A 25540-nucleotide genomic window follows, 5' to 3' on the forward strand; every position below is an offset into this window, starting at 1 on the left:
AGAGATGGAGATTTCAAGTTCCAACAGGACTTGGCGCCTGCACACAGCGCAAAATCTACCCGTGCCTGGTTTACGGACCATGGTATTTCTGTTCTAAATTGGCCCGCCAACTCCCCTGACCTTAGCCCCATAGAAAATCTGTGGGGTATTGTGAAAAGGAAGATGCAGAATGCCAGACCCAAAAACGCAGAAGAGTTGAAGGCCACTATCAGAGCAACCTGGGCTCTCATAACACCTGAGCAGTGCCAGAAACTCATCGACTCCATGCCACGCCGCATTAACGCAGTAATTGAGGCAAACGGAGCTCCAACCAAGTATTGAGTATTGTACATGCTCATATTTTTCATTTTCATACTTTTCAGTTGGCCAACATTTCTAAAAATCCCTTTTTTGTATTAGCCTTAAGTAATATTCTAATTTTGTGACACACGGAATTTTGGATTTTCATTTGTTGCCACTTCAAATCATCAAAATTAAATGAAATAAACATTTGAATGCATCAGTCTGTGTGCAATGAATAAATATAATGTACAAGTTACACCTTTTGAATGCAATTACTGAAATAAATCAAGTTTTTCAAAATATTCTAATTTACTGGCTTTTACCTGTACAGTACATTTACAGAATGTTATTGTTTTTGACTGTTCATATGTGCTATTATTTAATGATGTCTGTCCTGTTTGAAAGATATTTGAACGCATCCTCTTCATTTGGGCCATACGGCACCCGGCCAGCGGCTACGTGCAAGGCATCAACGACCTGGTCACGCCCTTTTTTGTGGTCTACGTCTTTGAGTACATCGGTGAGTAGCCTCACTCCTTCTCCATCTCCCCGTAACTAATACAGAACTGTCACAGACTGAGGTGTCAGTCATAGAGAACCTTTCACCTTTCCTAGCAGGCAAAAATCAGGGTTCATTTGCTGCTTGATCGCCACTCTCATGGCTTTTCTCTTTCTTTTCTCAACTCTGACTCTTTTCCTTTCTTTTTGAAATGTAAAAATCTTATGGCTTCTCTATGCCGCAGAAAAATCTAACATTTTCCGTCCGAACTCGCAAATGGTAATGGTTTAGTTGATTTCAAACGAGCGTAACAGATGTTAAAGTACGTCTCATGTTGTCACATGCTCAGTCCAACATGCCCAAAAAGAAGTAGAAAGAAGCAGAGTTTATTTTAATTTTACCTTTTCTCATCAAGTACCCTAGAGCAGTGTTTTTTCAACCTTTTTTGAGCCAAGGCACATTTTTTGCGTTGAAAAAATACGGATGTACACCACCAGCAGAAATCATAAAAAAATTAAACTCAGTTGACAGTAAAAAGTCGTTGTCGCAATTGTTGGATATGATTTCAAACCATAACTAAGCATGCATCACTATTGCTCTTGTCTCAAAGTAGGTGTTCTGTCACCACCACCTGTCACATCACGCCGTGACCTATCTTGAGTTTTTTGCTGTTTTCCTTTGTGTAGTGTTTTAGTTCTTGTCTTGCGCTCCTATTTTGGTGTTTTTTTCCTCTTTTTTTGGTATTTTCCTGTAGCAGTTTCATATCTTCCTTTGAGCGATATTTCCCGCATCTACTTTGTTTTAGCAGTCAAGAATATTTCAGTTGTTTTTATCCTTCTTTGTGGGGACATTGTTGCTTGTCATGTCATGTTCAGATGTACTTTGTGGACGCCGTCTTTGCTCCACAGTAAGTCTTTGCTGTCATCCAGCATTCTGTTTTTGTTTACTTTGTAGCCAGTTCAGTTTTAGTTTTGTTCTGCATAGCTTTCCCTAAACTTCAATGCCTTTTCTTAGGGGTACTCACCATTTGTTTATTTTTGGTTTAAGCATTAGATACCTTTTTACCTTCACACTGCCTCCCGCTGTTTCCGAAATCTACAAAGCTATTAGCTACCGGCTGCCATCTGCTGATATGGAAGAGTATTACACGATTACTCTGCCGAGCTCTAGACAGCACAGACACTCAGCAACAACACACCATTTGCAGACTATAATTACTGGTTTGCAAAAAATATCTTTAACCCAAATAGGTGAAACTAGATAATCTCCCACGGCACACCAGACTGTATCTCACGGCACACTAGTGTGCCGCGGCACAGTGGTTGAAAAACACTGCCTTAGAGCAGGGTTTTTTAACCATAGTTGGACCGCAACCACCCCCGAGAGATTTCTAAGCTGTGGTCCTTACGGGCCGCAGTGGTACACAGTTGTAATACACTTTTCCACCACTCGTGGCAGTAATGACAATCTCAAACCAACAGTCTGGAGCTAAAAATGTAGAAAGGTTTCTGAAGCGCACAAATTATGACTACAATATTGAAACTGTATTTTCATTTGCACTTCAATTTGATAAAAACCCATACATTATTATTAGTAATTTTGTCAAAATGTATTTATTTTAGCACTTAGTCCCTTTATTTGCAGTATATTTGATTCAAGGCAAAGAAAGGCAAGTTTATTTTTAGAGCACAATTCCTACACAAAGCAATTTAAAGTCCTTGACAGAAAATTACATGAAAGGCAAAAATGAAAATATATAATATCATTAAAATCATCATAATTCAAATGAAAATCACTCAAATAGTGTAGATGAAAATTGTATTTCTGTAATCAGCCTGACCGAAGCCTTGGTGATAATCTTTGTGCTTTCACATGCTTTCATATAATTTGACAAGGTTGTAAATTGTAAGTAGGTTAGATATAATTATTGAATGTGATTAAAATCAAGAGTAAGATTACTAATACAGTGTTAATATTTGAGTGGGCCCCTGTGTAGTGGAAAAGTTAAAGGCCTACTGAAACCCACTACTACCGACCACGCAGTCTGATAGTTTATATATCAATGATGAAATCTTAACATTGCAACACATGCCAATACGGACGGGTTAACTTATAAAGTGCAATTTTTAAATTTCCTGCGAAACTTCCGGTTGAAAACGTCTAGGTATGATGAGGTATGCGCGTGACGTCGATGGTTGAAACGGAAGTATTGGGACGCCTTTGTATCCAATACAAAAAGCTCAGTTTTCATCGCAAAATTCCACAGTATTCTGGACATCTGTGTTGGTGAATCTTTTGCAATTTGTTTAATGAACAATGGAGACTGCAAAGAAGAAAGCTGTAGATGCGATCGGTGTATTATCGTCTGGCTACAGCAACACAACCAGGAGGACTTTGACTTGGATAGCAGACGCGCTATCCGACGCTAGCCGCCGACCGCATCGATGATCGGGTGAAGTCCTTCGTCGCTCCGTCGATCGCTGGAACGCAGGTGAGCTTCGGTGTTGATGAGCAGATGAGGGTTGGCGTAGGTGGAGAGCTAATGTTTTTATCATAGCTCTGTCGAGGTCCGTAGCTAAGTTAGATTCAATGGCGTCGTTAGCAACAGCATTGTTAAGCTTCGCCAGGCTGGAAAGCATTAACCGTGTAGTTACAGGTCCATGGTTTAATAGTATTGTTGATTTTCTGTCTATCCTTCCAGTCAGGGGTTTATTATTAGGGCCCGCAATGGCCCATTGCAAAGGGACTCCCACAGGGAGTCCTTATGCAATGGGACATAAGGACCTATTGTTATTCGTTCGTTTTATTCTTTATTCTTTTTCTTCCGCCGCCTCTTTGAGCACTAATTTGACCCACTTAACATGCTTCAAAACTCACCATATTTGACCCACACATCAGGACCTGCGAAAATTGTCTTTTAATAAAAAAAAAAAACTGCAAAAATCAAAATTGCGCTCTAGCGCCCCCTAGGAAAAAAAAAAACTAGACTGCCTGTAACTCCCACTAGGAAGGTCGGAAAGACATGAAACAAAATCCTCTATGTAGGTCTGACTCAGACCTAACTTTCATAATGGTACATTCTCGGGCTAAAATCTACAGGAAGTTGGCAATTCCCCCTTCAAGACAAAAAAGTACTAAAAACAGTCACTTTTGCCTCTTTGCGCTGTAATTTGACCCCCTTAACATGCTTCAAAACTCACAGAACTGAACACACACATCAGGACTGGAAAAAACTGTGATCTAATAAAAAAACCTAACCCCAAATTCAGAAATTGCGCTCTACAGCAATTTTTGAAAAAAACTGATAAATAACTGCTCCTCGGAAGAAAAAATTACAAAACTGCCTGTAACTCCCACTGGGAAGGTCGGAGAGACATGAAACAAAAACTTCTCCGTAGGTCTCACTTAGACCTACATTTCATAAATTGACTACCCCCAGCAAAAATCAACAGGAAGTTTGCTATTCCCCCTTCAAAATAAATTTTTTGTAAAAACCACTCACCTTCCTTCAAAAACGAACTCCTCTGAGCGCGTTTGTCGCTTCGCCTTCAAACTAACACAGGAGAGACATTGAACCCTTGTGATTACAACAACAGAAGCGCTTTTTAATTAACTGCTCCGGTTTTGATTTTATGACCCTTCAAAGACCCGCTGCGCTGATGCTGCTGCAATGCTGTTTTTTTAAGATGGCTGCTTAAAAGCAGGAAGCACCAACGTGCCCACACAATGCAGACAAGGTAGGTACACTAGACAAAAGTCTTGGGACACTTCAGACTAAAAGTAGACAAAAGTATTGGGACACTTAGGACTAGCACCTGCCAAATACGCGGGCCCGAACAACGCTGCTTGCAGCTTTAATTCTTTATTCTTTTTCTTCCGCCGCCTCTTTGAGCACTAATTTGACCCACTTAACATGCTTCAAAACTCACCATATTTGACCCACACATCAGGACCTGCGAAAATTGTCTTTTAATAAAAAAACCAAACTGCAAAAATCAAAATTGCGCTCTAGCGCCCCCTAGGAAAAAAAACAACTAGACTGCCTGTAACTCCCACTAGGAAGGTCGGAAAGACATGAAACAAAATCCTCTATGTAGGTCTGACTCAGACCTAACTTTCATAATGGTACATTCTCGGGCTAAAATCTACAGGAAGTTGGCAATTCCCCCTTCAAGACAAAAAAGTACTAAAAACAGTCACTTTTGCCTCTTTGCGCTGTAATTTGACCCCCTTAACATGCTTCAAAACTCACAGAACTGAACACACACATCAGGACTGGCAAAAACTGTGATCTAATAAAAAAACCTAACCCCAAATTCAAAAATTGCGCTCTACAGCAATTTTTGAAAAAAACTGATAAATAACTGCTCCTCGGAAGAACAAATTACAAAACTGCCTGTAACTCCCACTGGGAAGGTCGGAGAGACATGAAACAAAAACCTCTCCGTAGGTCTCACTTAGACCTACATTTCATAAATTGACTACCCCCAGCAAAAACCAACAGGAAGTTTGCTATTCCCCCTTCAAAATAAATTTTTTGTAAAAACCACTCACCTTCCTTCAAAAACGAACTCCTCTGAGCGCGTTTTAGGGCCCGCAATGGCCCATTGCAAAAGGACTCCCACAGGGAGTCCTTATGCAATGGGACATAAGGACCTATTGTTATTCGTTCGTTTTATTCTTTATTCTTTTTCTTCCGCCGCCTCTTTGAGCACTAATTTGACCCACTTAACATGCTTCAAAACTCACCATATTTGACCCACACATCAGGACCTGCGAAAATTGTCTTTTAATAAAAAAACCAAACTGCAAAAATCAAAATTGCGCTCTAGCGCCCCCTAGGAAAAAAAAAAACTAGACTGCCTGTAACTCCCACTAGGAAGGTCGGAAAGACATGAAACAAAATCCTCTATGTAGGTCTGACTCAGACCTAACTTTCATAATGGTACATTCTCGGGCTAAAATCTACAGGAAGTTGGCAATTCCCCCTTCAAGACAAAAAAGTACTAAAAACAGTCACTTTTGCCTCTTTGCGCTGTAATTTGACCCCCTTAACATGCTTCAAAACTCACAGAACTGAACACACACATCAGGACTGGCAAAAACTGTGATCTAATAAAAAAACCTAACCCCAAATTCAAAAATTGCGCTCTACAGCAATTTTTGAAAAAAACTGATAAATAACTGCTCCTCGGAAGAAAAAAATTACAAAACTGCCTGTAACTCCCACTGGGAAGGTCGGAGAGACATGAAACAAAAACCTCTCCGTAGGTCTCACTTAGACCTACATTTCATAAATTGACTACCCCCAGCAAAAATCAACAGGAAGTTTGCTATTCCCCCTTCAAAATAAATTTTTTGTAAAAACCACTCACCTTCCTTCAAAAACGAACTCCTCTGAGCGCGTTTGTCGCTTCGCCTTCAAACTAACACAGGAGAGACATTGAACCCTTGTGATTACAACAACAGAAGCGCTTTTTAATTAACTGCTCCGGTTTTGATTTTATGACCCTTCAAAGACCCGCTGCGCTGATGCTGCTGCTGCAATGCTGTTTTTTTAAGATGGCTGCTTAAAAGCAGGAAGCACCAACGTGCCCACACAATGCAGACAAGGTAGGTACACTAGACAAAAGTCTTGGGACACTTCAGACTAAAAGTAGACAAAAGTATTGGGACACTTAGGACTAGCACCTGCCAAATACGCGGGCCCGAACAACGCTGCTTGCAGCTTTAATTAGGGCCCGCCATGGCCCATTGCAAAAGGACTCCCACAGGGAGTCCTTATGCAATGGGACATAAGGACCTATTGTTATTCTAAGGTTTTATTATTAGGGCCCGCCATGGCCCATTGCAAAAGGACTCCCACAGGGAGTCCTTATGCAATGGGACATAAGGACCTATTGTTTTTCGTCCGTTTTATTATTATTATTATACCGGCCGCCTCTTCGAGCACTAATTTGACCCACTTAACATGCTTCAAAACTCACCATATTTGACCCACACATCAGGACCTGCGAAAATTGCCTTTTGATGAAAAAACCAAACCCCAAAAATAAAAATTGCACTCTAGCGCCCCCTAGGAAAAAAAGAAACTAGACTGCCTGTAACTCCCACTAGGAAGGTCGGAGAGACATGAAACAAAAACCTCTATGTAGGTCTGACTTACACCTACATTTCATTAATGGTACATTCTCGGGCCAAAATCAACAGGAAGTTGGCAATTCCCCCTTCAAGAGAAAAAAGTACTAAAAACAGTCAATTTTGCCTCTTTGAGCTGTAATTTGACCCCCTTAACATGCTTCAAAACTCACCAAACTTTACACACACATCAGGACTGGCTAAAACTGTGATCTAATGAAAAAACCTAACCCCAAATCTAAAAATTGTGCTCTACAGCAATTTTTTAATAAAACGGACAAAAAACTGCTCCTCGGAAGACAATAACTACAAAACTGCCTGTAACTCCCACTGGGAAGGTCGGAGAGACATCAAACAAAAACCTCTATGTAGGTCTCACTTAGACCTACATTTCATAAATTGACAACCCCCCGCAAAAATCTACAGGATGTTTGCTATTCCCCCTTCAAAACAATTTTTTAGTAAAAACCGGTCACCTTCCTTCAAAAACTATCTCCTCTGAGCGCGTTTGTCGTTTCGGCTTCAAAATAACACAGGAGAGAGATTACACCCTTGTGCATAGAATAACAGAACCGTTTTGTGATACCTGCTCCGGTTTTGATTTTATGACCCTTCAAAGACCCGCTGCACTGATGCTCCTGCGGTGCTGTTTTTTTAAGATGGCTGCTCAAAAGCAGGAAGCACCAACGTGCCCACACAATGCAGACAAGGTAGGTACACTAGACAAAAGTCTTGGGACACTTCAGACTAAAAGTAGACAAAAGTATTGGGACACTTAGGACTAGCACCTGCCAAATCCGCGGGCCCGAACAACGCTGCTTGCAGCTTTAATTATTCTTTATTTTTCTTCCGCCGCCTCTTCGAACACTAATTTGACCCACTTAACATGCTTCAAAACTCACCATATTTGACCCACCCATCAGGACCTGCGAAAATTGTCTTTTAATAAAAAAACCAAACCCCAAAACTCAAAATTGCACTCTAGCGCCCCCTAGGAAAAAAAAAAACTAGACTGCCTGTAACTCCCACTAGGAAGGTCGGAAAAACATGAAACAAAATCCTCTATGTAGGTCTGACTCAGACCTAACTTTCATAATGGTACATTCTCGGGCTAAAATCAACAGGAAGTTGGCAATTCCCCCTTCAAGACAAAAAAGTACTAAAAACAGTCACTTTTGCCTCTTTACGCTGTAATTTGACCCCCTTAACATGCTTCAAAACTCACCGAACTGAACACACACATCAGGACTAGCAAATACTGTGCTGTAATAAAAAAACCTAACCCCAAATTCAAAAATTGCGCTCTACAGCAATTTTTGAATAAAACTGATAAAAAACTGCTCCTACGAAGAAAAAAATTACAAAACTGCCTGTAACTCCCACTGGGAAGGTCGGAGAGACATGAAACAAAAACCTCTCCGTAGGTCTCACTTAGACCTACATTTCATAAATTGACTACCCCCAGCAAAAATCTACAGGAAGTTTGCTATTCCCCCTTCAATACTAATTTTTGGTCAAAACCTGTCACCTTCCTTCAAAAACGAACTCCTCTGAGCGCGTTTGTCCTTTCGCCTTCAAAATAATACAGGAGAGACATTGAACCCTTGTGAATACAACAACAGAAGCCTTTTTTAATTAAGTGCTCCGGTTTTGATTTTATGACCCTTCAAAGACCCGCTGCACTGATGCTCCTGCGGTGCTGTTTTTCTAAGATGGCTGCTCAAAAGCAGGAAGCACCAACGTGCCCACACAATGCAGACAAGGTAGGTACACTAGACAAAAGTCTTGGGACACTTCAGACTAAAAGTAGACAAAAGTATTGGGACACTTAGGACTAGCACCTGCCAAATACGCGGGCCCGACCAATGCTGCTTGCAGCTTTAATTCTTTATTATTATTATACCGACCACCTCTTTGAGCTGTAATTTGACCCACTTAACATGCTTCAAAACTCTCCATATTTGACCCACACATCAGAACCTGCGAAAATTGCCTTTTAATAAAAAAACAAAACTGCAAAAATCAAAATTGCGCTCTAGCGCCCCCTAGAAAAAAAAAAAACTAGACTGCCTGTAACTCCCACTAGGAAGGTCGGAAAGACATGAAACAAAATCCTCTATGTAGGTCTGACTCAGACCTAACTTTCATAATGGTACATTCTCGGGCTAAAATCAACAGGAAGTTGGCTATTCCCCCTTCAACACAAAAAAGTACTAAAAACAGTCACTTTTCCCTCTTTGAGCTGTAATTTGACCCCCTTAACATGCTTCAAAACTCACCAAACTGAACACACACATCAGGACTGGCTAAAACTGTGATCTAATGAAAAAACCTAACCCCAAATCTAAAAATTGTGCTCTACAGCAATTTTTTAATAAAACGCACAAAAAACTGCTCCTCGGATGAAAAATCTGACAAAAATGCTTGTAACTCCCACTGGGAAGGTCGGACAGACATGAAACACAAACCTCTATGTAGGTCTCACTTGGACCTACATTTCATTAATTGACAACCTCCAGCAAAAATCAACAGGATGTTTGCTATTCCCCCTTCAAAACAATTTTTTTGTAAAAACCGGTCACCTTCCTTCAAAAACTATCTCCTCTGAGCGCGTTTGTCGTTTCGGCTTCAAAATAACACAGGTCAGAGATTAAACCCTTGTGCATAAATTAACAGAACCGTTTTGTGATACCTGCTCCGGTTTTGATTTTATGACCCTTCAAAGACCCGCTGCGCTGATGCTGCTGCGCTGCTGTTTTCTCATGATGGCTGCTTAAAAGCAGGAAGCACCAACGTGCCCACACAATGCAGACAAGGTAGGTACACTAGACAAAAGTCTTGGGACACTTCAGACTAAAAGTAGACAAAAGTATTGGGACACTTGGCGACTAGCACCTGCCAAATACGCGGGCCCGACCAACGCTGCTTGCAGCTTTAATTCTTTATTCTTTTTCTTCCGCCGCCTCTTTGAGCACTAATTTGACCCACTTAACATGCTTCAAAACTCACCATATTTGACCCACACATCAGGACCTGCGAAAATTGTCTTTTAATAAAAAAACCAAACTGCAAAAATCAAAATTGCGCTCTAGCGCCCCCTAGGAAAAAAAACAACTAGACTGCCTGTAACTCCCACTAGGAAGGTCGGAAAGACATGAAACAAAATCCTCTATGTAGGTCTGACTCAGACCTAACTTTCATAATGGTACATTCTCGGGCTAGAATCTACAGGAAGTTGGCAATTCCCCCTTCAAGACAAAAAAGTACTAAAAACAGTCACTTTTGCCTCTTTGCGCTGTAATTTGACCCCCTTAACATGCTTCAAAACTCACAGAACTGAACACACACATCAGGACTGGCAAAAACTGTGATCTAATAAAAAAACCTAACCCCAAATTCAAAAATTGCGCTCTACAGCAATTTTTGAAAGAAACTGATAAATAACTGCTCCTCGGAAGAAAAGATTACAAAACTGCCTGTAACTCCCACTGGGAAGGTCGGAGAGACATCTCCGTAGGTCTCACTTAGACCTACATTTCATAAATTGACAACCCCCAGCAAAAATCAACAGGAAGTTTGCTATTCCCCCTTCAAAATAAATTTTTTGTAAAAACCACTCACCTTCCTTCAAAAACGAACTCCTCTGAGCGCGTTTGTCGCTTCGCCTTCAAACTAACACAGGAGAGACATTGAACCCTTGTGATTACAACAACAGAAGCGCTTTTTAATTAACTGCTCCGGTTTTGATTTTATGACCCTTCAAAGACCCGCTGCGCTGATGCTGCTGCAATGCTGTTTTTTTTAAGATGGCTGCTTAAAAGCAGGAAGCACCAACGTGCCCACACAATGCAGACAAGGTAGGTACACTAGACAAAAGTCTTGGGACACTTCAGACTAAAAGTAGACAAAAGTATTGGGACACTTAGGACTAGCACCTGCCAAATACGCGGGCCCGAACAACGCTGCTTGCAGCTTTAATTTGTTTTGTTTCTATCTGCAGTTAAGCCCGATGGTATCACGTTAGCTCCGTAGCTAAAGTGCTTCACCGATGTATTGTCGTGGAGATAAAAGTCACTGTGAATGTCCATTTCGCGTTCTCGACTCTCATTTTCAAGAGGATATAGTATCCGAGGTGGTTTAAAATACAAATCCGTGATCCACAATAGAAAAAGGAGAGAGTGGAATCCAATGAGCCCTTGTACCTAAGTTACGGTCAGAGCGAAAAAAGATACGTCCTGCACTGCACTCTAATCCTTCACTCTCACGTTCCTCATCCACGAATCTTTCATCCTGGCTCAAATTAATGGGGTAATCATCGCTTTCTAGGTCCGAATCGCTCTCGCTGCTGGTGTAAACAATGGGGAAATGTGAGGAGACTTTCAACTTGTGACGTCACGCTACTTCCGGTACAGGCAAGGCTTTTTTTTTATCAGCGACCAAAAGTTGCGAACTTTATCGTCGTTATTCTATACTAAATCCTTTCAGCAAAAATATGGCAATATCGCGAAATGATCAAGTATGACACATAGAATGGATCTGCTATCCCCGTTTGAATAAAAAAAAAATCATTTCAGTAGGCCTTTAAGAACCATTGCCCTAGGCTGATAAAAATCCATCCTTATTCACAACAACGTAGACAAACCCATTTGATAGATTTTTATCTCGACAGCCGTGTTCAATTATTAATCACCAATTTTCAAGCATGCTTCCTTTTCTAATGCTCCATTAATCTGCAAAAAAGATATAAAGAATTAAAGAAACATGACGGTGACGGGTAATAATTACAATTTTAGGCGGTAGAGAAAACTCCGTTGGAGATTTCCGCTTCAGTTTGTATTTGAATTGACACCACTTACCGGAGCTATTCAGTTTTTTTTTTACCCCAATTCAAAATAGAGCTACTAAATTGGAATCCTCTATGGAGGGGACCTTGCTTGCACCGTAACGCAGACATTGAAGGCCCCACCTTAAGTGCTGAGGTGCACGCAAGAGCGTGTACATATTGAAGATGTCTATTTTAATCCCCTTTCCCTCACATTCATCCTAACTTTCATTTTTTGTTGCTTCAGTGCTCTGCAAAACAGCGTTTGAGCACAGCTACTACAATAAAAACACCAAATACACTATAAACCCGTTTACGGTGTCATTTATTGCACGTTTATTGGTAATATCTCATTAGAGTTAGGCAATGCAGTGGTAACTCGGGATACGAGTGCCCAGGTTTTGGGATGCAAGCTGTGTCTCGACTGACAGTCATGCTTGAGGTTACGGGCCGCCCCACTCGCTGGCGTAGCAAATTCCACAGTGAACCACCAAAACATCCATTCGTTTATAATAGCAGGATTGTCCAACTGTAGCGTCAAAATCTGGCCTGTGGGACATCTCGAGTTAAATTTTAAAAAACAGTATTACACTGCTGAGGTAGTTAAAAAGCTCCTCGGTGGCAAGGCCCCGGGGGTGGATGAGATCCGCCCGGAGTTCCTTAAGGCTCTGGATGCTGTAGGGCTGTCTTGGTTGACAAGACTCTGCAGCATCGCGTGGACATCGGGGGCAGTACCTCTGGATTGGCAGACCGGGGTGGTGGTTCCTCTCTTTAAAAAGGGGAACCGGAGGGTGTGTTCTAACTATCGTGGGATCACACTCCTCAGCCTTCCCGGTAAGGTCTATTCAGGTGTACTGGAGAGGAGGCTACGCCGGATAGTCGAACCTCGGATTCAGGAGGAACAGTGTGGTTTTCGTCCTGGTCGTGGAACTGTGGACCAGCTCTATACTCTCGGCAGGGTCCTTGAGGGTGCATGGGAGTTTGCCCAACCAGTCTACATGCGCTTTGTGGACTTGGAGAAGGCATTCGACCGTGTCCCTCCTGGAAGTCCTGTGGGGAGTGCTCAGAGAGTATGGGGTTTCGGACTGTCTGATTGTGGCGGTCCGCTCCCTGTATGATCAGTGTCAGAGCTTGGTTCGCATTGCCGGCAGTAAGTCGGACACGTTTCCGGTGAGGGTTGGACTCCGCCAAGGCTGCCCTTTGTCACCGATTCTGTTCATAACTTTTATGGACAGAATTTCTAGGCGCAGTCAAGGCGTTGAGGGGATCCGGTTTGGTGGCTGCAGGATTAGGTCTCTGCTTTTTGCAGATGATTTGGTCCTGATGGCTTCATCTGGCCAGGATCTTCAGCTCTCACTGGATCGGTTCGCAGCTGAGTGTGAAGCGACTGGGATGAGAATCAGCACCTCCAAGTCCGAGTCCATGGTTCTCGCCCGGAAAAGGGTGGAGTGCCATCTCCGGGTTGGGGAGGAGATCTTGCCCCAAGTGGAGGAGTTCAAGTACCTCGGAGTCTTGTTCACGAGTGAGGGAAGAGTGGATCGTGAGATCGACAGGCGGATCGGTGCGGCGTCTTCAGTAATGCGGACGCTGTATCGATCCGTTGTGGTGAAGAAGGAGCTGAGCCGGAAGGCAAAGCTCTCAATTTACCGGTCGATCTACGTTCCCATCCTCACCTATGGTCATGAGCTTTGGGTTATGACCGAAAGGACAAGATCACGGGTACAAGCGGCCGAAATGAGTTCCCTCCGCCGGGTGGCGGGGCTCTCCCTTAGAGATAGGGTGAGAAGCTCTGTCATCTGGGGGGAGCTTAAAGTAAAGCCGCTGCTCCTCCACATCGAGAGGAGCCAGATGAGGTGGTTCGGGCATCTGGTCAGGATGCCACCCGAGCGCCTCCCTAAGGAGGTGTTTAGGGCATGTCCGACCGGTAGGAGGCCACGAGGAAGACCCAGGACACGTTGGGAAGACTATGTCTCCCGGCTGGCCTGGGAACGCCTCGGGATCCCCCGGGAGGAGCTGGACGAAGTGGCTGGGGAGAGGGAAGTCTGGGCTTCCCTGCTTAGGCTGCTGCCCCCGCGACCCGACCTCGGATAAGCGGAAGAAGATGCATGGATGGATGGACACTGCAAGCATGCCTCCACCTTGTGGATAATGTTAGTAATGTTAGACAACGACCATACGTTTTGTATTACAGTTAAATGAGCATAGCATAAATGTATATGTCTACCTTTGACGCTAATAGTGCAAATAAACCATTACCAACACAGAAAGGTAACACACATGAAGCACACACAACGTGCCCATTGAAATTTGTGGACATTATAAAAAATGTCTATGCACTATACTCAAGTTAAAATGACACCCAATTAAATCCACTACAAAGCATGATTAATAATAGATAAAAAAATAATTAAAAAAAACTGGTTTTTGCCTTAAAATTTTAACCACAGCTCACATTAGTGTAGTAATTTATACATCAAATTTATTTAGATTAGGTTTTAAGAACCCTTTAATCAATCTAATTTCATTGATAACCTGGTCTGGTGAAGATATTGTCCTTTTTAAAAAAATAAAAATAAAATAAAATAAGATAAATAAATTAAAAACGTTTTCTTGAATAAAAAAGAAAGTAAAATAATGTAAAAACAGTTACATAGAAACTAGTAATGAATGAAAATGAGTAAAATGAACTGTTAAAGGTTAGTACTATTAGTGGACCAGCAGCACACACAATCATGTTTGTTTACGGACTGTATCCCTTGCAGACTGTATTGATATATATTGATATATAATGTAGGAACTAGAATATTAATAACAGAAAGAAACAACCCTTTTGGGTGAATGAGTGTAAATGGGGGAGGGTTTTTCTTTTGGGTTGGTGCACTAATTGTAAGCAGAGGTGGGTAGTAACGCGCTACATTTACTCCGTTACTTCTACTTGAGTAACTTTTGGGATAAATTGTACTTCTAAGAGTAGTTTTAATGCAACATATTTTTACTTTTACTTAAGTATATTTATAGAGAAGGAACGCTACTTTTACTTTTTGTTTTGGTTTGTCAGACAGACCTTCAAATTGCCTGCCTTACTGGTGACGTTTCACTTCGTTCCACCAATCAGATGCAGTCACTGGTGACGTTGGACCAATCAAATAGAGCCAGGCGGTCACATGACCTGACTTAAACAAGTTGAAAACTTATTGGGGTGTTACCATTTAGTGGTCAATTGTACGGAATATGTACTGTACTGTGCAATCTACTAATAAAAGTCAAGTCAATCAATCAAAAGTGTGAAGGAAAAAAGATACTTTTTTATTTCAACCGTACATCCCGTCAAAAGCCTAAAGACTGACCGCACATGAGGACGTTCCTGTCTTCACAATAAAAGTGCCGCTCCATCGCGCCTGCGCTTTCAAAATAAGAGTCTCCGAAAGACAGCGCAAACAAGCTAGCAAGCTACGGAGTTTGCCGCCAATGTATTTCTTGTAAAGTGTATAAAAATGAATATGGAAGCTGGACAAATAAGATGTGAAAAACCCACCACTTTCATGTGGTATTAGACAGAAAGGAGGAACTTTTCTTCTCCTCCATTTGAAAACGTGGACGTTATCATCACTACTGTCTGATTACAATCAACGCAAGTCATCAGAATCAGGTAATACACCAACTTATATTCTTGTCTTCATGAAAGAAAGGAATCTATATGTTAAACATGCATGTATAATTATTAAAACACCTTTAACATGTAAACAAAAACAGCAAAATAAATAAATATAAATTATATACTGTATATATCAATGTATGTATATATATGTGTGTATATATATATATATATATATATATATATATATATATATATATATATATATATATGATATGAGTGTGTATGTTACTCATCAGTCACTCAGTACTTGAGTAGTTTTTTCACAACATACTTTTTACTTTTACTCAAGTAAATATTTGGGTGACTACTCCTTACTTTTACTTGAGTAATAAATCTCTAAAGTAACAGTACTCTTACTTGAGTACAATTTCTGGCTACTCTACCCACCTCTGATTGTAAGTGTATCTTGTGTTTTTTATGTTGATTTAATTAAAAAAAAATATATATATATATTTTTAGATTCTTTATTTAATTACATTACAATTATATTTGTTACCTATTTCACTACACTAACTTCAGAACTGTATAAATATATATGTATAGTGTACATACATTGTGTTTGTATAATGTGAAGGGAATTATTTTTATAGAGCACTTTACATAGTGAAACCTATTATCTACATCGTTAAGCTACATTTAACACAGTGTGGGTGGCACTGGGAGCAAGGGGAAAGGATCTTGCCCAAGGACACAGCGGCAGTCACTAGGATGGCGGAAACGGGTATCGAACCTGTAACCCTCAAGTTGCTGGCACAGCCGCTCTACCAACCAAGCCACGCCGCCCCACAATATAAATTGTGTGTATGTGTATATATATCATATGTAAAATGTTATATTAAGACTATGTATGTATGTATGTATGTATATATACATACTAGAGATGCGCGGTTTGCGGGCACAACCGCGGAGTCCGCGGATTATCCGCGGATCGGGCGGATGAAATTAAAAAAAAAGTGACCTCTTTGCGCTGTAATTTGACCCCCTTAACATGCTTCAAAACTCACCGAACTCAACGCACACATCAGGACAGGCAAAAATTGCGATCTAATAAAGAAACCTAACCGCACATTTAAAAATTGCCCTCTACAGCAATTTTTGAATAAAACTGATAAAAAACTGCTCCTGGGAAGAAAAAAATTACAAAACTGCCTGTAACTCCCACTGGGAAGGTCGGAGAGACATGAAACAAAAACCTCTCCGTAGGTCTCACTTACACCTACATTTCATAAATTGACTACCCCCAGCAAAAATCAACAGGAAGTTTGCTATTCCCCCTTCAAAACTAATTTTTTGTAAAAACCACTCACCTTCCTTCAACAACGAACTCCTCTGAGCGCGTTTGTCGTTTCGCCTTCAAACTAACACAGGAGAGACATTGAACCCTTGTGATTACAACAACAGAAGCGCTTTTTAATTAACTGCTCCGGTTTTGATTTTATGACCCTTCAAAGACCCGCTGCGCTGATGCTGCTGCAATGCTGTTTGTTTAAGATGGCTGCTTAGATTTTAAATAGATTCAGGCGGGTGGCAGTTAAACCAATTCGGAAATATATGTACATAGTTAAATGTTGTTACCCACATACGAAAAACGAGCAGGCACCTGCTGCATATGCCACAACAGAAGAAAAAAAAAAAAAAGAGATGGACACTTTTACGGAGCGGAGAAGGGACGCCTCGCCGGGGTCCGGGACCGAGGCCCCTTCCCCCGAGAGGGCCCCACCGGGAGCCGTAGCTGAGGCGATCCGCGAGAAGGGCCCGACGCACGTCCAGGGTCACCACCGCGCCCACCGCACCGACACCCCGCCTCGTCCGCCTTCGCCGCGGCCGGCGTCACGCGCAGCAGGTAAGCAGCTTACCTGCCCGCCACCCCCGTGGCCGGGGGATCGTAACAGGGGTCACTCCGCGCGCTCCGCCCGCGCAGCTTACCTGCCTGCCACCCCTGTTGCCGGGGGCGCGCAACAGGGGTCACTCCGCGCGCAGTGCGCTCACGAAAGGGGTGGGGCTCACCCTGGTTGATATAGACAACAGGACGGTGGCCATGGAAGTCGGAACCCGCTAAGGAGTGTGTAACAACCCACCTGCCGAATCAACTAGCCCTGAAAATGGATGGCGCTGGAGCGTCGGGCCCATACCCGGCCGTCGCCGGCAGCGAGACGCGCTTGGAGGTGCGCTCAGCGCGGCTCCCATATGATTGCGCACTGGTGTGCGTCTGGGTCGTGACAGCGTGGCACGCGAATGTCTGTGCTGCATTGGATCAGTCTCCTTTCTTTAACAGGCAAAAGCTTTATAACCTCACTAATGCCTTGTATCGTCTATATTAGATATATAACAACGGGCGGGTCCGGTTCTGATCAAATGTTACATCGGGTGGATGGCGGATGGTTGACGACTTTCTGATGCGGTTGCGGATGAAATAATTGCCTATCCGCGCATCTCTAATACATACACAAACACACGCATACACACACACTCACAAAATATGTGTGCGTATATAAAAAGGTATATATATAGATGTATAAATTGTTATTCCACATTTTTTAGCCCAATGTGGCCCCCAATTCAAAATGTTTAGTCACCCCTAACTCATAACGAGAACGCGACATAACCTAGTCTTTCCAGCCATGGGAATGAAGAAAGAAAGTGTGACAGACACTGCTGAGAAGAAAAAAGGTTTGATTATCATTGAATTAAAAAAAAGAAATAATCGAAAAACTTGGTGAAGCAGTTAATCGTAGCGCTGCTGGCCTGCACCATACTAAAGCAGAAGGAGTCGATGACACCCACCAAGGAAGTTAAAATCAAATCTAAATGGCAGACATTTATCCGTGAAAGTACGGAAAAGCTCCTGATAGTGTGTTTGACGGACAAGCCGCTCGCAGAAGGTGCTGTAGAAGTTTGCTCTCCCAGGTAAATGCTGTATTATTTTTACATCACTTCATAAAACTACTATCGTTTGTAGTACAAATTCTATTGTTTAGTTTATTAGGGCCCACAATGGCCCATTGCAAAAGGACTCCCACAGGGAGTCCTTATGCAATGGGACATAAGGACCTATTGAATTTCTAAGGTTTTATTCTTTATTATTATTATTCTTTATCATTCTTCCGCCGCCTCTTTGAGCACTAATTTGACCCACTTAACATGCTTCAAAACTCACCAAATTTGACCCACCCATCAGGACCTGCGAAAATTGTCTTTTAATACAAAAACCAAACCGCAAAAATCAAAATTGCGCTCTAGCGCCCCCTAGGAAAAAAGAAAACTAGACTGCCTGTAACTCCCACTAGGAAGGTCAGAGAGACATGAAACAAAATCCTCTATGTAGGTCGGACTCAGACCTAGCTTTCATAATGGTACATTCTCGGGCTAAAATCAACAGGAAGTTGGCAATTCCCCCTTCAAGACAAAAAAAGTACTAAAAACAGTCACTTTTGCCTCTTTGAGCTGTAATTTGACCCCCTTAACATGCTTCAAAACTCACCAAACTAAACACACACATCAGGACTGGCTAAAACTGTGATCTAATGAAAAAACCTAACCCCAAATCTAAAAATTGTGCTCTACAGCAATTTTTTAATAAAACGCACAAAAACCTGCTCCTCGGATGAAAAATCTGACAAAACTGCCTGTAACTCCCACTGGAAAGGTCGGAGAGAGAAGAAACAAAAACCTCTATGTAGGTCTCACTTAGACCTACCTTTCATAAATTGACAACCCCCAGCAAAAATCTACAGGAAGTTTGCTATTCCCCCTTCAACACCACATTTTTGTTAAAACCCGTCCCCTTTCTTCAAACATTATCTCCTCTGAGCGCGTTTGTTGTTTCGGCTTCAAACTAACACAGGAGAGAGATTGAACCCTTCTGATTAAAAGTTGGTGAAAGAGTTGTGATACCTGCTCCGGTTTTGATTTTATGACCCTTCAAAGACCCGCTGCACTGATGCTCCTGCGGTGCTGTTTTTTTAAGATGGCTGCTCAAAAGCAGCAAGCACCAAAGTGCCCACACAATGCAGACAAGGTAGGTACACTAGACAAAAGTCTTGGGACACTTCAGACTACAAGTAGACAAAAGTATTGGGACACTTAGGACTAGCACCTGCCAAATACGCGGGCCCGAACAACGCTGCTTGCAGCTTTAATTAATATTTGTTTTTATCTAACAGTTTGTTTTTCTTTTCAAACAGTATGTTACATGTAAAGTTTTAGGGGGCCTATAGCACCAATTTTTCAATAACTTCAATGAGTCGGTCTCTTGCAATACGAATTTTTCGAGGTAGATTACAGAATGATACCATGATACTTGGAAAAATACATTTTAAACCATTGAAAACATGTCATTAATTGTGGCTAGTGTTACAAAATGACACCAACTCAGATGTTACACGGACATACCATTAGAGATCTGTACATTTTCTCCATATCCCTGATGTGTAAGAACTTTTCATCCATGTGGACTCGCTCAGGCGTTGCCTTTCCACACTTTAATCATCTCATGTTTCCCCTTTGCTCCGCTTGCTCCTCTTTTGTTTTGTTACGCTCATGCCTTCACGTTCTTCCAAACCAAGACCTCCGCTTCAAAGCATTGCGCCGCTTCTCTGTTCCTCAAATGCAGCTACTGATGAGCCATGAATAACACACACACAGACACAGACACACACACTCACAAACGCACACACACACACAACATTTTGCCGCGCTGGTTGGCATCGGGAGACGTGTTCTCTTACGCGAAGCTTCAGCAATGGTGGGCCTACTGTAATTTTGGAAGTGTGACATTCCTGATCATGGTTCCTTTTCACACTTCTTTCTCAGCTCAATTAGTTCTCTTTCTTTGGTGACATAACACTCATGTCAATGTTTCTGTTGTAGGTGCGATCATCAGTTTTGCATGTAAATAAATAAACGCTATCACCCAAACCAAAACACATGCCTGCTGTGTTGAGGAAGCACAAAACTCCCTTTTTAAACGACCTAATTTCTGGTAAGGGTGTTCCGTTCTGATATCAACATCGGTCGGTCTAATATCAGCAAAAAACAAGTATCCGATTATATCTGCAGCTACAATCTCTGATATAAGCACTCTGATACAAGCAGTCCTGCAGCGTGTTTACTTGTGCAAAGCTGGACAGCCAGTTAACGTCTAAATGTCCTCCAATAAGCACTCACGGTTAGTCTTTTCTTCTATTTTAGTCAAGTCATTCATGAAAGATGAACACGGTAGGCTGCAGGCTACTAGTAGCTAGCAGCTACTCAACAGCTGAGCACATAAGTTAGACATGCAGTGGGGCAAAAAAGTATTTAGTCAGCCACCGATTGTGCAAGTTCTCCCACTTAAAATGATGACAGAGGTCTGTAATTTTCATCATAGGTACACTTCAACTGTGAGAGACAGAATGTGGAAAAAAAATCCAGGAATTCACATTGTAGGAATTTTAAAGAATTTATTTGTAAATTATGGTGGAAAATAAGTATTTGGTCACTTCAAACAAGGAAGATCTCTGGCTCTCACAGACCTGTAACTTCTTCTTTAAGAAGCTCTTCTGTCCTCCACTCGCTACCTGTATTAATGGCACCTGTTTGAACTGGTTATCTGTATAAAAGACACCTGTCCACAGCCTCAAACAGTCAGACTCCAAACTCCACTATGGCCAAGACCAAAGAGCTGTCGATGGACACCAGGAAAATAATTGTAGACCTGCACCAGACTGTGAAGAGTGAATCTACAATAGGCAAGCAGCTTGGTGTGAGAAAATCAACTGTGGGAGCAATTATCAGAAAATGCAAGACATACAAGACCACTGATAATCTCCCTCGATCTGGGGCTCCACGCAAGATCTCATCCCGTGGGGTCAAAATGATCATGAGAACGGTGAGCAAAAATCCCAGAACCACACGGGGGACCTGGTGAATGGCCTGCAGAGAGCTGGGACCAAAGTACCAAAGGTTACCATCAGTAACACACTACGCCGACAGGGAATCAAATCCTGCAGTGCCAGACGTGTCCCCCTGCTTAAGCCAGTGCATGTCCAGGCCCGTCTGAAGTTTGCCAGAGAGCACATGGATGATACAGCAGAGGATTGGGAGAATGTCATGTGGTCAGATGAAACCAAAATAGAACTTTTTGGTATAAACTCAACTCGTCGTGTTTGGAGGAAGAAGAATACTGAGTTGCATCCCAAGAACACCATACCTACTGTGAAGCATGGGGGTGGAAACATCATGCTTTGGGGCTGTTTTTCTGCTAAGGGGACAGGCCGACTGATCCGTGTTAAGGAAAGAATGAATGGGGCCATGTATCGTGAGATTTTGAGCCAAAACCTCCTTCCATCAGTGAGAGCTTTGAAGATGAAACGTGGCTGGGTCTTCCAGCATGGCAATGATCCCAAACACACCGCCCGGGCAACGAAGGAGTGGCTCCGTAAGAAGCATTTGAAAGTCCTGGAGTGGCCTAGCCAGTCTGCAGACCTTAACCCCATAGAAAATCTGTGGAGGGAGTTGAAATTCCGTGTTGCTCGGCGACAGCCCCAAAACATCACTGCTCTCGAGAAGATCTGCATGGAGGAATGGGCCAAAATACCAGCTACTGTGTGTGCAAACCTGGTAAAGACCTATAGTAATCGTTTGACCTCTGTTATTGCCAACAGAGGTTATATTACAAAGTATTGAGTTGAATTTTTGTTATTGACCAAATACTTATTTTCCACCATAATTTACAAATAAATTCTTTAAAAATCCTACAATTTGAATTCCTGGATTTTTTTTTCACATTTTGTCTCTCACAATTGAAGTGTACCTATGATGAAAATTACAGACCACTGTCATCATTTTAAGTGGGAGAACTTGCACAATTGGTGGCTGACTAAATACTTTTTTGCCCCACTGTATGTGTCTTTTATTGAACAATACTGCAGTGTAAAACGCAACATTTGTCAATATAAAAAAAATATGAAATTATCTGTGGTCTGTCTATCTGTGTTGGCCCTGTGATGAGGTGGCGACTTGTCCAGGGTGTACCCCGCCTTCCGCCCGAATGAGCTAAAATGGGCTCCAGCACCGCCCGCGACCCCAAAAGGGACAAGCTGTAGGAAATGGATGGATGGATAGTTGAATATTACCTACAGTGTTAGGAAAACGTTTTTAACGGTGTTACTTTTACTAGTGCCGAGTAATCTAATTACTGTATTTCCCGGACTATAGAGCGCACCGGGATATAAGACGCAGATGTACAGGTAAAAGCCAGTAAATTAGAATATTTTGAAAAACTTGATTTATTTCAGTAATTGCATTCAAAAGGTGTAACTTGTACATTATATTTATTCATTGCACACAGACTGATGCATTCAAATGTTTATTTCATTTAATTTTGATGATTTGAAGTGGCAACAAATGAAAATCCAAAATTCCGTGTGTCACAAAATTAGAATATTACTTAAGGCTAATACAAAAAAGGGATTTTTAGAAATGTTGGCCAACTGAAAAGTATGAAAATGAAAAATATGAGCATGTACAATACTCAATACTTGGTTGGAGCTCCTTTTGCCTCAATTACTGCGTTAATGCGGCGCGGCATGGAGTCGATGAGTTTCTGGCACTGCTCAGGTGTTATGAGAGCCCAGGTTGCTCTGATAGTGGCCTTCAACTCTTCTGCGTTTTTTGGGTCTGGCATTCTGCATCTTCCTTTTCACAATACCCCACAGATTTTCTATGGGGCTAAGGTCAGGGGAGTTGGCGGGCCAATTTAGAACAGAAATACCATGGTCCGTAAACCAGGCACGGGTAGATTTTGCGCTGTGTGCAGGCGCCAAGTCCTGTTGGAACTTGAAATCTCCATCTCCATAGAGCAGGTCAGCAGCAGGAAGCATGAAGTGCTCTAAAACTTGCTGGTAGACGGCTGCGTTGACCCTGGATCTCAGGAAACAGAGTGGACCGACACCAGCAGATGACATGGCACCCCAAACCATCACTGATGGTGGAAACTTTACACTAGACTTCAGGCAACGTGGATCCTGTGCCTCTCCTGTCTTCCTCCAGACTCTGGGACCTCGATTTCCAAAGGAAATGCAAAATTTGCATGGTTGGGTGATGGTTTGGGGTGCCATGTCATCTGCTGGTGTCGGTCCACTCTGTTTCCTGAGATCCAGGGTCAACGCAGCCGTCTACCAGCAAGTTTTAGAGCACTTCATGCTTCCTGCTGCTGACCTGCTCTATGGAGATGGAGATTTCAAGTTCCAACAGGACTTGGCGCCTGCACACAGCGCAAAATCTACCCGTGCCTGGTTTACGGACCATGGTATTTCTGTTCTAAATTGGCCCGCCAACTCCCCTGACCTTAGCCCCATAAAAAATCTGTGGGGTATTGTGAAAAGGAAGATGCAGAATGCCAGACCCAAAAACGCAGAAGAGTTGAAGGCCACTATCAGAGCAACCTGGGCTCTCATAAAACCTGAGCAGTGCCAGAAACTCATCGACTCCATGCCACGCCGCATTAACGCAGTAATTGAGGCAAAAGGAGCTCCAACCAAGTATTGAGTACGGTATTGTACATGCTCATATTTTTCATTTTCATACTTTTCAGTTGGCCAACATTTCTAAAAATCCCTTTTTTGTATTAGCCTTAAGTAATATTCTAATTTTGTGACACACGGAATTTTGGATTTTCATTTGTTGCCACTTCAAATCATCAAAATTAAATGAAATGAACATTTGAATGCATCAGTCTGTGTGCAATGAATAAATATAATGTACAAGTTACACCTTTTGAATGCAATTACTGAAATAAATCAAGTTTTTCAAAATATTCTAATTTACTGGCTTTTACCTGTATACGTTGTGACATGAGTTAGTTACACTGTACGATTCTGTAAATGTTTATTTACTTTAATTGTTTCCAAACGGCTGGTCAAGCAAAACAGAAGTCATCGTTATGGAAGCGGAAGCTCGCTCTCCATTCAGCTAAACGGACTCAATAACTCCACGGTGAATTTACTGAAAAATTTGTGAAACAGAAACAATACCAGGGGCGTCACTAGCTTTCAAGGACAGGGGGGGCTTAGCCCCCAGGAGATGTACAGGGTGCGAGCGAACGTAGCGCACGAGCACAAAACTTCACAAACGGCTAACAAAGACTTAGAAATGATTCATTGTTATTATTATTATTTAAAAAAATGCACAGGACGAAATGAAATGCTCCCCGGGACGATGGCTTTTAACCATTTTTTTTCTTTTTCTTTTTATATATTTATTCATTTTACATTTTATATTAAATGTCTTGGTTTTTCCTCCCTCTGAAAATCCTATGAAATGTTTAACAAGCCATCCTATAATAATACAACAGCTATTAATGTAACAATACAATAAAACAAATATATTTAATGATGTTTTTTCCATTATTTTAACAATAGGTTAATGTATATTACTTTATATAGATTCTACAAGAAACACAAAACTTAAAAACTAAATTATTTACAATTGCACACACAAGGTTTCGTGCAGCTTCACTCATTGTAAAGGAAGATAATGTGCTTCGTACACCTGCAGGACCGCAAGCAAGGTCGCAGAGAAAATGCGCACTGTAATTTGAGTGATATGGGCATTTTCTATATGAACAAGTGGAATGGATTGGATACCGACGCCCTAAATGGGCTCTCTACCTTACGCTATGAAGTGAGGGGAAACTGAGTGAATAATAACAGGTTATATGATTTATTTAAACTCATATTCGGGCCGCTTTATAATGAATATGTCGGCATGTATTTGTAAAAAAACTATATATATATATATATACAGTGGGGCAAAAAAGTATTTAGTCAGCCACCGATTGTGCAAGTTCTCCCACTTAAAATGATGACAGAGGTCTGTAATTTTCATCATAGGTACACTTCAACTGTGAGAGACAGAATGTGAAAAAAAATCCAGGAATTCTCATTGTAGGAATTTTAAAGAATTTATTTGTAAATTATGGTGGAAAATAAGTATTTGGTCACTTCAAACAAGGAAGATCTCTGGCTCTCACAGACCTGTAACTTCTTCTTTAAGAAGCTCTTCTGTCTTCCACTCGTTACCTGTATTAATTAATGGCACCTATTTGAACTCGTTATCTGTATAAAAGACACTTGTCCACAACCTCAAACAGTCAGACTCC

At 41.8% G+C, this 25540-nt stretch overlaps 1 protein-coding gene across 5 annotated transcripts in view; it reads left to right on the forward strand.

Moving 5' to 3' along the window:
• The window catches only part of tbc1d22a (TBC1 domain family, member 22a), a 397563-nt gene that overhangs the window by 140922 nt on the left and 231101 nt on the right, over positions 1–25540 (forward strand). For all 5 annotated transcript variants that reach the window (XM_061959781.1, XM_061959784.1, XM_061959783.1 and 2 more), the window contains one exon: positions 688–802. In XM_061959781.1, the coding sequence (XP_061815765.1) occupies positions 688–802 (115 nt within the window). The remainder of the gene's footprint in view (positions 1–687; positions 803–25540) is intronic.

The sequence above is a fragment of the Nerophis lumbriciformis genome, linkage group LG05 (assembly GCF_033978685.3).
Source record: "Nerophis lumbriciformis linkage group LG05, RoL_Nlum_v2.1, whole genome shotgun sequence".
NCBI lineage: Eukaryota > Metazoa > Chordata > Actinopteri > Syngnathiformes > Syngnathidae > Nerophis > Nerophis lumbriciformis.